Genomic DNA, 12,863 nt, shown 5'->3' on the forward strand with positions numbered 1-12,863 from the left:
GTAGTAATCACATAAATGTTCATGTCTAAGACATAAATCTGATTTGTGAAATGGAAACTGGGACTTGCTATTCTTTTTTTGAATGCTCTGTGACTTGACTTAACATTTTAAAGAGTTTTTGTGGCCAAAAACAGAATTGGACTTTTAGAAATTGTTTGCTTTTTCAATAAAATGTCAATGTTTCTTTTAGTTACTTTGTGTTTTCTACAGCAGAGTATTAAAGAGCTTTTCAAGCAGATTTTTCCTCATGCAAACAAATATTTTTCTTTACAAGAAACTCTAAATACAGTCCTTGTAACAGACAACTCCCATCAAGACTATGATTTATTTTCACTGTCCACTAATACCAAGCAAATGCCACTGATTTTAAAGATTATTACTCTTTTTAAAGCTGGATTTGCATTGATTAACCCACTTCAAACAAACAGATTCTTCTCTGACTTTACACAAACAAAAAGTAATAAATTCTTAATATAACTGATTCCTTCTCCAATACAACTTCCAACAGGAAACGGCATGTTGCCTAAAGTGCCTGGCAAATTAAATGTGATTCTCAGAGCAGCATGTGATGCTTAGGCTACTTATAAAGCAGAGTATTTTCACACTAGAACAAATTCCCCTATGAACTCCTGGGGGACATTAACTGTTTTCTCCCTTCCACCACAGCACACATAACTTTTTCATCACCAACTCTTTCCACCATGAGAACAGGCTGTCTTGACAGAAAGCTTTTTTCTTTTTTTCTTTTTTTTTTACTGCTGTTACAATTGTTAGTTTTGCCAAAGTAACACCTGTCACTGCCTATTAAAAGGGAGGGATGTGGGTTGTGTAATAGCCTTACTGGGAAGGTAAGTGTGACAAGATATTTGAAAAGAAATATTCATTACAGCATTTAATAAGTGTGATAAATGGCTGTAAGGAAAGTGTTACTAAAAGTTGACCTTAAGCAAAATCACTATTTGTCTCACAGAGCACTGAAACTTGTATAAGATGCCGACTCTCTTAGTGTTTAAGGAAATAGCTTGAAATCCTCTAAAGCGATAGAAACATGGCCGGCTGTGTGTGTGTGTGTGTGTGTGTGTGTATGTGTGTGTGTGTGTTACTCACGAGCACAGATCTCTTCTTTCTCATAGAAGCCTGGGCAGCACTGAGACTTCCTCCGGTACATGGTCTTGTTCCCACTACGATATGCTGTTCTATAGATCATCCTGCAGAAAAGAATTCAAGTCACATACAAAATTAGACACTGAGTAACCAGTTATTTTGTTTTTCAGCTTTTATTATATTATTAAAATGTGTAAAGTGGATCATTGACATTAATAACCAAAAGCATAATTTAACTCTAACTCTTCTCCAAAGAGAGCAAAACTACTGCAAAATCTGCTCTATGTAGTGTTACTAGTAGTTCATCTTCCAGTCTGAGTTGGGCTTGTGTATTAAAAGCAGTGAGTAAGACTAGAAAAGCTCTATATACAATTCTTTTTCAAAGCATTGTATATAGAGTGACCTCTCTCCCAGAGCTCCAGTTTGGTCACGTCTACATGTGTCTTGTAGAGGATCCTTAACATTGTAGCCAGAATGAAAGGTTTCAAAGTATGGACAGCAACATGTATTTTGGATTTGGATGGGTAAGTAATGCCACCATGTAGGAGGTGAAGGACAAGAAATTGTTCATTGTTAAAGCAAAGGTTAGCGCTACATAATTTGCTTAAATAAACTACCACAGGTAAATCTAACATTTTGTTGACTTGGACAATTTAAAGTGCAGGGCCAGAGAAGTTAAGGTAGCATTAATTTGTTACATTGATGTTGTTTCATAACACTAAAGTTGACTTAGTATTTTTCCGATGTTGGGTAAATCATTCCTACAGTTGCTGGGTTGCTGTGGAGAAGCAGGGATTGGCGCAATTTGTCCTGTAAAGCAGGATTATGAGAGGTGTGCTCACATGTTGGTGCCATACTCTACCCTTCTGAAAGGTGTAAATAAATGGTGATTAGTGCATCCATTAGCCAAAATGCCAGGTAGTTGCTAGGGCCACAGTACTTGATGCATGTTCAATCATCCAGGTAAGTAAATCCCAAAAAGTTTATTCTGTTCATCTGGACTTTTTCAGTGGAAGAAATATTTAATCACTCATCCAAGTGATTTATTCAGTCTCAGCTGACTGCAGGTTTCCCCAACCCTCTAAACAGTACATTGGCATGAAACAAGCTGAAACTAACACCACTGACTAACAATAGGGGTCAGTTTCTTTATCATTAATATGCAAACTGTCATGATGACGAGTGCCATTCATCGAGAGTTGGGGAATGGCTGCAATTACAGCACTGTAAGATATTGAAAGATGTACCCTTAAGCACACAAACAGTAATATAGTGAACAGTGTTAAGTGCCAGGAGGATTGTTGTGATTATACATCAGGGATAACAAGCAACCTCTGGCTAAGCGGATGGCACAGCACAGAAGAGCTAACTCATCAGGCCAGGACTCTGCGGTCTATTTACTACAACAGGCCAGTGGACACTCTTTCAGTGATGAGGATGTATCCCACATCCTGGACAGGGAGGAATGCTGGTTTGAGCAGGGAGTCAACAAGGCCGTTTACATGAAAATAGAAAGACTATCTCTGAATCGAGGAGGGGGCCTTACAATGCTTTCTGTGGATGCAGGCAGGATTGGACACAAATATTGCAAAGGCAGGTGACAGAGACAGACAGTGGGAGCAGACAGTAATGGTCAGAAATTTGGTGGGAGCAGAATTTAAAAAAATTGTCTTGTTCAAGGCTCTAATTCCCAGATCCTCTTGTCTGCATGTTGACATGTCCCCGGGCAAAATACTGAACTCCAATTTGCATGCATTGGCATGTGACTGTCTTAATTGTTAGATAAAAGTGCTGTATGAATGTCAGTGTAACTGGATGAATAAAAGGCTCTATTTAAGTTCCAGTCCATTTAGCATGTCTAGATTCTTCTGTAAATTTTGTCTTTATTATTACAACTTTTATTTGGTAAAGGGGGTAAGCCACTTTCAGACCTTGTTTTTGACACTGACAAATGAGACCACAATGAGGTAAATATACAGCAACAATGTCTGATTTAAATAAACAAAAAAAGAAAAACAACAGGGAAAAACTGTGGTACTGCCATTTAATCAAACCCATTATCATCACACATTTCCATGCGTATCAGGTATCATTTTAATTGGTTCTTACCTGTGTCTGGTGCACTTAAACCAGTTGAGGATGTCAGTGCAGCTGGTGTAATAAATCTGATTAAAAGAATGGGCATATGACTCCTGCACTGTCACAGAGTAACTGAAACCACAGAAAGTGAAAAAAAAAATGGATATCAGACATGAAGCCAGTGTGTGGCTGATGATAGTTCATGACTGCCTCATTAATCGTCTCTGTTCAATTAGTTGATTTACTTCAAAAGAGATTGACACTCAACCAACTTTTATGTCCTTAAAATACCTGAGAAAACTAATTGCCTGTTTGTCCAAAAGCTTTGTTTTCTTAGAAGAGATAATGATACAATAAATAGTTTATAAGATTAAAAATTATAGGTCTTAACATCTTTATGCTATGCCTGCAGGGCAACCAATTGAGGTTATTGGCCTTCATATAGAAATATAAATAGGTGTCATTTGTTTAACAACGGAAATGCATATGGTTTCTAATATCTTATGTTACAGTGCTGGATTTATATATTAAAGTGAGCCAGTCAAAAGCTCAGGTTTCAGCTTTCGGTTTCAGCAGAGAGCAAAAACTGAAAGTACTCTGCAAGTTTTGACAAACCTTGACAGAGAAACTTTTTGTGTTCAGCCTTGTTTTGAAGATATGTTTCTGCGTTATGAGGCTGAACAGAACAGATTCTCTGTAAGTAATGTAAGTCTCATCAGTAACCTCTACAGGTAAGTCTGTGTGTGCACAAACTCTAGTAACTGTGTCTTTAGCATTCAGTGGAATGATGGTACTAAAATTAGGAAAATGAGCGATGCTCAGCTTTACTGGGATAGTCCTGAACATAGAAGTTTTTTTCATCCTTGCAAATGGAAAAAACAGTCTGCTAAGTATTGACACTTTAAACACAGCTTAAGAAAGTTATCAGGTTGATAACACATTTCCACTGTTAGTGCATTAGCATGTAGTGTTAGTATCAGGGGCGTAATGTTACGGCGATGCTTAGTATAGTCTGGAGGTGGGTAAAGGACACCTAAGGCTGAATGCCTTTATTGCCCTTTTTGGACTATTATCTTGACTAACCTCTCCCAGTGGCTGCAGACATTGGGATCCTCCAGGTTGAGGGAGGAAGTGATGCAAGGCAAGTTACAGAAGACTACAGTCAGTAAGACTGTCCTGTGGAGCAACAGTGATGTAGTCATCTCTGTGAGGGCTGCACCTTAAGACAAGGAAGGAGGAGAAAACACCATTTAAGTTTCTGTTGTCTGAAAGACAATCCGTAAACTCTGATGATTGTAAGCTACCAACAGTCCCTCGGGGTATTTATTTATGCAATTACTTATTTTTGTACTTATGTCATTCTGAAATGTCCAAATCCAATATCATTGTCAATTCCTAATACATTCAACAGGTGTGAAAATTTAAAGAAAAAAAAGATTAATTAAAAAATTTGTATTCCTCTGTTTTAATTTAAAAAAAAAAAAAGTAAAACATCTGTGCTTTACTATGTTTGTAGTCTATATGATCCTGTTTAATTTTGTTCTCGACATAATTGTTAAAAGTCAAAACCAACTACAATGTTTAGATTCTGCTGAGATCTGTACTTTTCTCATGTCTGAAAGGGCACCAAATATAGCACATCCTTCAGAGTGTAAATGGTAGATAGAAAGCACTTAGATGTAAAAAAGTGCTTGTGTGAATGGATGTGAATGAGGCTTTGAGTGCTCAAATAAAGTAGAAATGTGTTGTATAAGAAACAGTCCATTTACCAGAAGTATGAACATGTATTTGACACGATTAATTATATTGTAACTGACATAATTTGACTTTAACATAGATGCTGTTTTAATCAGCTATTCCAACTAAATACTTGAGATACAGAATCTGAACTTTTCAGCTGATACAGATGTGTACAAGATTGTTTGCCCACCTATGAAAATTTCTTTTGTGCAGGGAAACAACCTAGACCCAGTTTTTGCTAAATCACTGTTTGAGGGTTTTTTTCAAAATCTTTACAATTTTCTTTCCTCGTGGTTCTTTACACTTTGATGTGAACCTGTTCCCAGTTCCAGATGCACTAAAGCATTCCCACAGCATAATCCTCCCACTACTGTGTTTCACTGTGGGGATGCTGTTCTTTGGGTTGAACACCTCTCCCCTATTTAAGCATAAATATAAGCAGTGTCTCTGCCAAAGAGCTCTTGTTTTTACATGGACCAAAGAAGGCACTTGCAGTATGCATCATCTTTCTCCAGGTTGTTCTTAGCGTACTAAGGAAGGACTTGCAGCTCTCTCAATTGATTTCACATGCAGACTTTAAAATACATTTAACCCTTTCACACACAGTGGTCACTACAGTGCACAGCTATTCAAAGGCTGTTTTCTTGTATTTGTGTCAGTGTTGATAGTATACTTGCACATAAACCACTCCATTGGACACTGGTGCGTCAATCCATACCCCGCCAGCCACTCCAAAGGTGATGTTGTCCACCTAAGTGGACATGTAAAAAACTCTTTGAAAAGTACATGTTTAAAAAAATGAAGGCTTAAGGTGAATAAAAATACTTAAGAAAAAAATCCTGATTGAGGTTGTCATAATTCATGCATGAAAGGGTTAAATGATTTTCTGACATCATTACTGGGAACTTGTTCTTGTTTTTAATATGACTCTTTTAGCTATTTTAATGTGGTTTTTTTTTTTTTTTTTAATTTTATTATGCTGTTTGAAACAGGTCTCTCTTGTAAACGAGATGTTGAGTCTTAATGACAATGAAGTCTCAACTGGTATAAAAAAAAAGTTTTTCTTCTTGGTCTGCAATTTCACAATCCATTCCTGTCAGGGTTCTGTTCAATTCACTTCAATTTTATTTATACTGTCATAAATCACAACAGTCACCTGAAGGTGCTTTATATTGTAAGGTAAACACCCTACAATCAAAGTTCTAGCATCTTGTCAGTTGTCCTGACAAGTTGTTCAATATATAAATCTATTACATTGTGAGCAGCAACAAATTTCTCAAGTCTAAACTGATTTCTTTTGTTTTTGACAAAAAAACCGAACAAGTGACAGCTCAAAATCTTGTTGAAGAATTTCTATTTCAAAAACCAGGACCGCCAGGCTGGTCTCGCCACTGGAGATATAAGCGCCTACAGAGCGGCTTTATACGCCATTCGGCGCATGGTGAGGGATGCCAAACGCCGGTATCGGGAGCGCATAGAGTCTCGCTTCCACCAGGGCGACACACGGAGCATGTGGCATGGACTGCTCACCATCACAGATTGCAGTTTAGCTGCTCCATCACTGAATTTATTCTCACCTCCTTTAACACTTTGGCATACTGCTGCCACTGCAAAGGACAAAGGCAGACTACAGCATGTAATCCACTCCACTGAAAATGGTGAATGACTGCAATCTGCCTTGCCTACAAGACATGTACTCCTTCATGCAAGTGAGACAGGCAATCAGGATTGCTACTGACTCTTCACCCGGGCATAAATTGTGATATTTCCCTTTTACAGGAGGTTGTGGTCCATCAGAACCAACACCTCATTGCACAAGAAGATGTCGGACTACGTAACAACACCCCCTCACTTAACATGTTACAACAACACACTTATTTACTCAGGCTACAATAACTTTCCCACTGGACTCAATACATGCACACACACACACACACACACACACACACACAAACAAACAACACACATACATTTCTTAAGGTAGGTAGTTAGTTTATATTCCTAATGTATTTATTTATATTAATATTTATTTTGAGATGTATATATTATATATATTGTAAATACCATATATTCTATTTCTGTACCATTGATTTTTTTTGCACCACAAGACCAAGACAAATTCCTTGTTGGTCACAAACTTGGTAATAAACCAAATTTTGATTCTGAATACTCCAAGAATACCTTAGGTAGCTGAAGACAAATGGTGATGAAGAACAGGAAGAGGCCTGATCATGGATGACTAAGCCGCTGCATAAAATGTACCACAGACACATAGAGGAAATCCCTGACATAAAGAAATCCTACCAGTGGATAGAAAAGGCTTGCTTAGAGGCCAGCACAGAGGCAATGATAATAGCAGCACAAGAACAGAGCCTAAACACAAGATCCAGAGGTTTACCACAGCTGACTGGATCTAAGCTGCCAACTGTACAAGGGTGCCCTGGAGGCTATCCAGCACATACGAGCATCACATAGTAGGATGCAAGCTTGGACCACATATAAGAGGCAAAACCAAATGTCTGGGATAGTGTAGCTTGAAGACTCGAAGTCTTCAAGTCTCAATCGGAGAAACCACCAAAGTTTGTTGAAAACAACGGGGATAAGGTCCTGTGGGATTTTGAGTTGTAGACAGACGAGAAGCTGCTGGCCAAATAACCAGACATAGTGGTAGTTGAGAAGGACCAGAGGACTGCAGTTGTGATAAATATGGCAATCCTAGTAGATAGCAACATCAAGAAAAAGCAGCACAAGAAAATAGAGAAGTACTAGGGGCTGAAAGAACTGCTGGAGCAAGTCTAGAAGGTAGAGTCCAAATTGGTTCTTGCGGTAATAAGAGTATTAAGAGCCAGGCACAACACTGGAAGTCTCTATCCAGAATAGTGCAGTCCTAGGAACAACTAAGACAGTGCGCAGAACCCTCTAACGCCCATGTCTCTGGTTGAGGACCCGAGCTCAAGGATCAAACACATACCACCCCCAGAAGAAGATTTTAACATTACGTGTTTTTACAGATAGAAGGAAATTGTGAGTTACTTTTGCAAGCTAAGTTTGCCGATGCACAAAATGTGCCTAAATAGAATACTTTAGGTAATAAGTTTATGGGTAACTTTTTTTTAATCTAACAAACAAATATAGATATGAAAAGAAATAAACTAAAATAGAAAACAGCTGTAGTCATGTTGTTTTTCATACATATCAGCATCTTCAGTGGGGTTTATTGTGAACATTTAAAAAAGACTTTTGATGAGTTTGGCTAGCAAAAAGTTCTCACGTTTACTCATTTTTATCAGTCTGATAGTTTAAAAGTGTGGCAGGGTGTGGTTTGTGGCTCAGCTGCAGGGGAGGAGTGGAGCAGTGGTGTCAGGGTGTGGTGTCAGGGGAGGCTGACGCACACACAGCTCCATCAGCTGATCATGTCTCCCATGTAAAAGATGTGCTGGGACCTGAAATGGTGCGTTGTGTGTATGTAGCAGCTGAAAAGCTGCAACAAAAAATCCCAAACAATAAAACATCTAGCCACCTGCAAGCTGTGTGTGTGTGTGTGTCCTCATTTATGTCACAAAAAGTTAATCAGATTCTCAGAAAAAATGAGTGGACATATTGTTATGTTTCCTTTTGTGAATGCTGTCTGTAAACAAATTAATGACAAATTATTTTAGCTCTAACTTCTGTTATCTGGGTTCTCGAGAAAGTTAGAACTCAAAATGTGCCACTTCTGCACAGGCACAATTCACACACAGTGATCACAAATATTTCATGATCTTTATAGCTACCCACCTTGCAAAACACAAACTTTATGATTCAACATCATGTGACACATTTAGGGGACATATGTAAATTGTACCAAAAAAAGACAGAACTGGGTTACAGTATACTCAAATGGGAAGGACCTGAGAAAGCGTTGTAGCCTGCAAACACACCATTATTTTTTAACTTATTTGTAGTCAAACTGAAATTAGGCTTAAACTTCCCTTCAACTCTCCCCACCACTAACTATATTTAAAACACATAACACAAAGTATCGTCAGTTTAGCTAAACTAATAAATTTAGAATTAAATACTGAACATCAACCTCAACTCAAACCTATACTATAAAGAAATGGTGTAAGAAAGATCAGTGAACAAAAATTGTGCTAAACACTCATTCAAATTATCAATGGTTAAAATCTCCTACACGGAATCCAAAGTACCATCAGGGTGTACACCCCACCCCTGGCGCCGTTGCCCACCTCTCAAGGTTAAATACACGTAGACATTGAGGGCTAGCAGGAGGGACCATGCGCTTACCTGCTGCTCCCTGGCAGGTAGCTCCATGCCCTCCTGGGTTTTAAATGCACCTTAGAACACACATGCATCAACACTACAATGAGCGGGTGGAGGGAGGTTTGGAGTCTTCTCTCACCCCCGTTCTCTGCGACCTGCTGGAGCGGGGGGGCTAGGAGGAGGAGTTGGCCGTCCGACTGCGGTCTGGAGTGTGGGGCCTCCCTGCTGCTGCGGAGTCGGGGCGGTCTGCCTCCCCCCACCGCAGGGAAAAGGGTAACACCACCTGGGTCTGGGTGCAGTTCCCCCTCCAGGGGCAAGGGTACCTAGACCCGGTTTGTAGAGTACGCTTGGGGAGTGTGATCGTGTGTACAGCGTCTCTTTATGTCTGTCTCCACGTTGGTTGAGTGTGGAGTAAGTGCATATGAGAGCATGAGGGTGGGAATGGATGTTTGTATATGTGTGTGCCTGTATTTCTGTGTCTATATGTCAGGTTGGGTGTCAGGCGCCACCTCTCTGGGGACATCTCAGGCCCTCCAAGGTTTGGAGGCCTATCTCCCCCTACCACCACTTCCCCTGCCAGTGGCGGACTCCCTCAGACATCAGTGCGTTGGTGGTTCTTTGTGTCCGGGGATGGGCGTCCAGGTACACACCGGCTCACTCCTTGGCAGCCGCTTATCGGGGCCTGGAGCCTGGGGCTCGCTCGGGCCACTTCGGAGGTGGGGTGCCCCCGGCCTCTCGGCCTGGGGCTCGGTCACTCAGGCACGGCTGGCTGCCGGCGGAGCTCACGGGCGCGTCACTACAACTCCCCCTGGCTTCTGCTCCGCGGCTGCTGAGTGAGCCCTCATCTGGGACTCTCCTCAGCTCTTTCTGGGACAGTGGCGCGGCTGCCCCTCTGTTGGTCTTCCTTGGTCTCTTGTGTTCTGGGGGCCTCTGGATGTCTGGAGTTTTGATCTCCTCCATACCTGCTTCATGCCCTGGAGGACGGGGCTGTGGCCCCCCCACACCCTCTAGCAGATCAATACATGAAGGAACCTTTTAAAAACAAGCGCGTCCATGCTCACAGGTGTACACACGGGTGATCACACCCACAAACTACACCCTTTTTGGCTCCTACCTCAAAGCACACTGTGTTCTGTTGATCTTATGTGCTGCACAATAATGTTTAATATTTAGTATTTACTGTCATATTCCCATATATCATTGTGATGTTGTTTATTCTATTACTCTTGTTCTCTTCTGCTTGTTTTCTTTTTTCTTTCTCAGCAGGTGATCCAGGTGATTGATATATGCATTTTTTATTTCTTTTTTTTTCTTTTCTGCTCATTCTGTTGGTTTTTGTTTTTTGCCCTTCTCCCCCGTCCCTCTTCTCAGCTGTTTCTCTTTCCCTCTTTCTTTCCCCCAGTCAAGTCTGTCCCGTATTCAGTAAGTGAAAATAAAATAAACAATAAAAGGTGAATCAAATGGACCATTACGGCAAGGCTGGGATGGTCAATTTGGTAAAGTAAATCCGTTGGGCATCTTTCTTTGCCTTTAGACAACAATTCTGATGGCAAAAGAGCCAAACGGGACAGGCCAAAAAAAAAAAAAAAAAAAAAAAAAAAGGTTAAAATCTCCTTAAGAGTTTCTAATTTGTATAAGAGTCCAAATTAAGTATGGATGACCTTTTTTAATAGTACACAGACATTAAATTACTAGCGCATCACACTTCATGGCAGTGGTGGCCAAGAAAAATCTTTTGAGGTCAACACTTCTGGCCAGCCTTCTTTCAAAAATACTGGCTAATGGAGTAAGCCTACAAGATGTCTCTAGTAGCTGTATGGGTAGTAACATTGTGTCTGTTCAGGCAGTGTATTGGATACTGGAGCCAGTCATCTCTGATTTCATTCTGCTGAAAGTGGGCACAGCTGCACTGACCAATGCTGAAATCCTCCCCACCCCAAGACAACTGCACTGCTACGCACATAAGGGCTATGCTGTATGCGTGAAAGAGCTCCAGGCACAACGCTAATGAAATGGATTAAGCTAGGCTGCATAACTTTGATATACTAGCAGTCAGGCAGCACAGCATTGATGGCTCTCTCTATGCACAAAGGAATTCCAGAAAAGCAGATCTGCTACTTGAAATCCCTGAAAAAACAGTCAGGCTTTAGCACAGTATTTATTTGCAAACACATGCAATTTTGACGTCAATTCTCTCTTTTTAGAATTGGTGTAAATGGAACTAAATGAGATGTATAAATATGAGCAGTCACTATACTCAGTTTTCTTTAAGCTAATTAATTTAGAAAGTTTTTAAAGTTATAGCACCCAAGTCTGTCGTAGAGTTGTCTGTCGTCAGAACATATTTTCAGTACTGCTAGTGCAGTACTTTTGCATTTTTACTCTTTAAAAACAAAGGAAAACAAAAGAAAGAAAAAACAAGAGAGAGTTTCGAAGCTAGGAGCTTTGTACTTTGATTTCACCTACTGTGAAAGTATTGAAGATGTCAAAGATAAGCATGTAAACAAATAGGTCAAAAACTCTCAAACGGTCCCTATCTGACCATTACTCAGTGTTTACAGCTAGTAACCTTTGCAGTTGGTGGTTTAAACCACCAAAATATGGAGATGGGTGATTTTGAGAGGTGCAAATTATTAAACCCATTGACATCTCTGGGTCACTATTTTTTGTCCTCCTCTTGCATGATAGTTCAAATCTAGAGTTTAAGATCGCAAAACCCCAACAGCATTTAGGTCTATGAAAGACGTCCAAATTAAAAGCACAACAGGAATAAAGTTCAAATCTACCAGAAGAGCTACACTGAAAAAACAAACAAAAACATTTTATGTATATTTTTTTCTATAGCAGATTCTTGTCCAGTCATTTACAGTTATTACATAAAAATATCACACAAATCAGTACAATACATTACCTTCTCTATGAGCAAAACACGATCATGCCACGGCTGTCGATCCGTCCTTCGGTGTATGAGGTTGATATGTCCAGCAGTTAAAAAAAAAAAAAAAAAAGACAAGAAAAGACAAAAAAAGAATAAAGTGTTATCCCCCTGAAACCGCGTAAGAAATAAATCATAAACTGAAATTAAAAATAAAAATAACTAGTGGAAAGCACATTAGTCGAATCGTTTTCTCAGATTTCTACAACGTTTCGTCGCCAGAACGATAAACTTTTCCCATTGTCAAAATACTGGTGACCAAGTATGTGACGTCATTGATGCGGCATCAACAGCATCTTTCTGAGGGTAGCAACACTTTGACTCTGCTGCCACCTGCCGCAAAACATCATCCCATTAGAAACACATGATGAGTACGTCTCATCTACACAGAACAGGAACACAAACAGAATATACAATACAAACAAGGACTCATAATAGCATAATTAAAATTTACACGATATACTGAAATAAAAAAGAAAATGATTTTTTTTCTTTTACATTTAATTCTATTGATATAATTATTCTAAAAGATAACAGGGATAAAAGTAATATCCCAGTGGTAGAAGCTTTAATGTAATAAGGCCCCAGGGTAAATTTCTTGCTCAATAATTTGTACGTATAGTCTCTGTTGTCAGCAAATCAGAGAATGATGTTTAAAATTCAACACTTAAACAGCCTAAACCTAGAGAGTTGTTGGTTTTTTAGATTTTAAATATGCATTTTGACATTGATCAGAGTAAGT

General features: G+C 39.6%; 1 protein-coding gene across 1 annotated transcript in view; it reads right to left on the reverse strand.

Moving 5' to 3' along the window:
• The window catches only part of megf10 (multiple EGF-like-domains 10), a 58,924-nt gene extending 46,414 nt beyond the window's left edge, over nt 1–12,510 (reverse strand). Inside the window, exons 1-4 of the mRNA XM_040048692.1 lie at nt 12,098–12,510; nt 4,267–4,402; nt 3,214–3,315; nt 1,108–1,208 (exon numbers count right to left, since the gene is read on the reverse strand). Coding sequence (XP_039904626.1) covers nt 1,108–1,208; nt 3,214–3,315; nt 4,267–4,385 — 322 coding nt within the window. The 5' untranslated portion in view covers nt 4,386–4,402; nt 12,098–12,510. The remainder of the gene's footprint in view (nt 1–1,107; nt 1,209–3,213; nt 3,316–4,266; nt 4,403–12,097) is intronic.
• Nucleotides 12,511–12,863: the final 353 nt, after the last annotated feature.

The sequence above is a fragment of the Simochromis diagramma genome, unplaced genomic scaffold (genome assembly GCF_900408965.1).
Source record: "Simochromis diagramma unplaced genomic scaffold, fSimDia1.1 OVJJ01000683.1, whole genome shotgun sequence".
NCBI lineage: Eukaryota > Metazoa > Chordata > Actinopteri > Cichliformes > Cichlidae > Simochromis > Simochromis diagramma.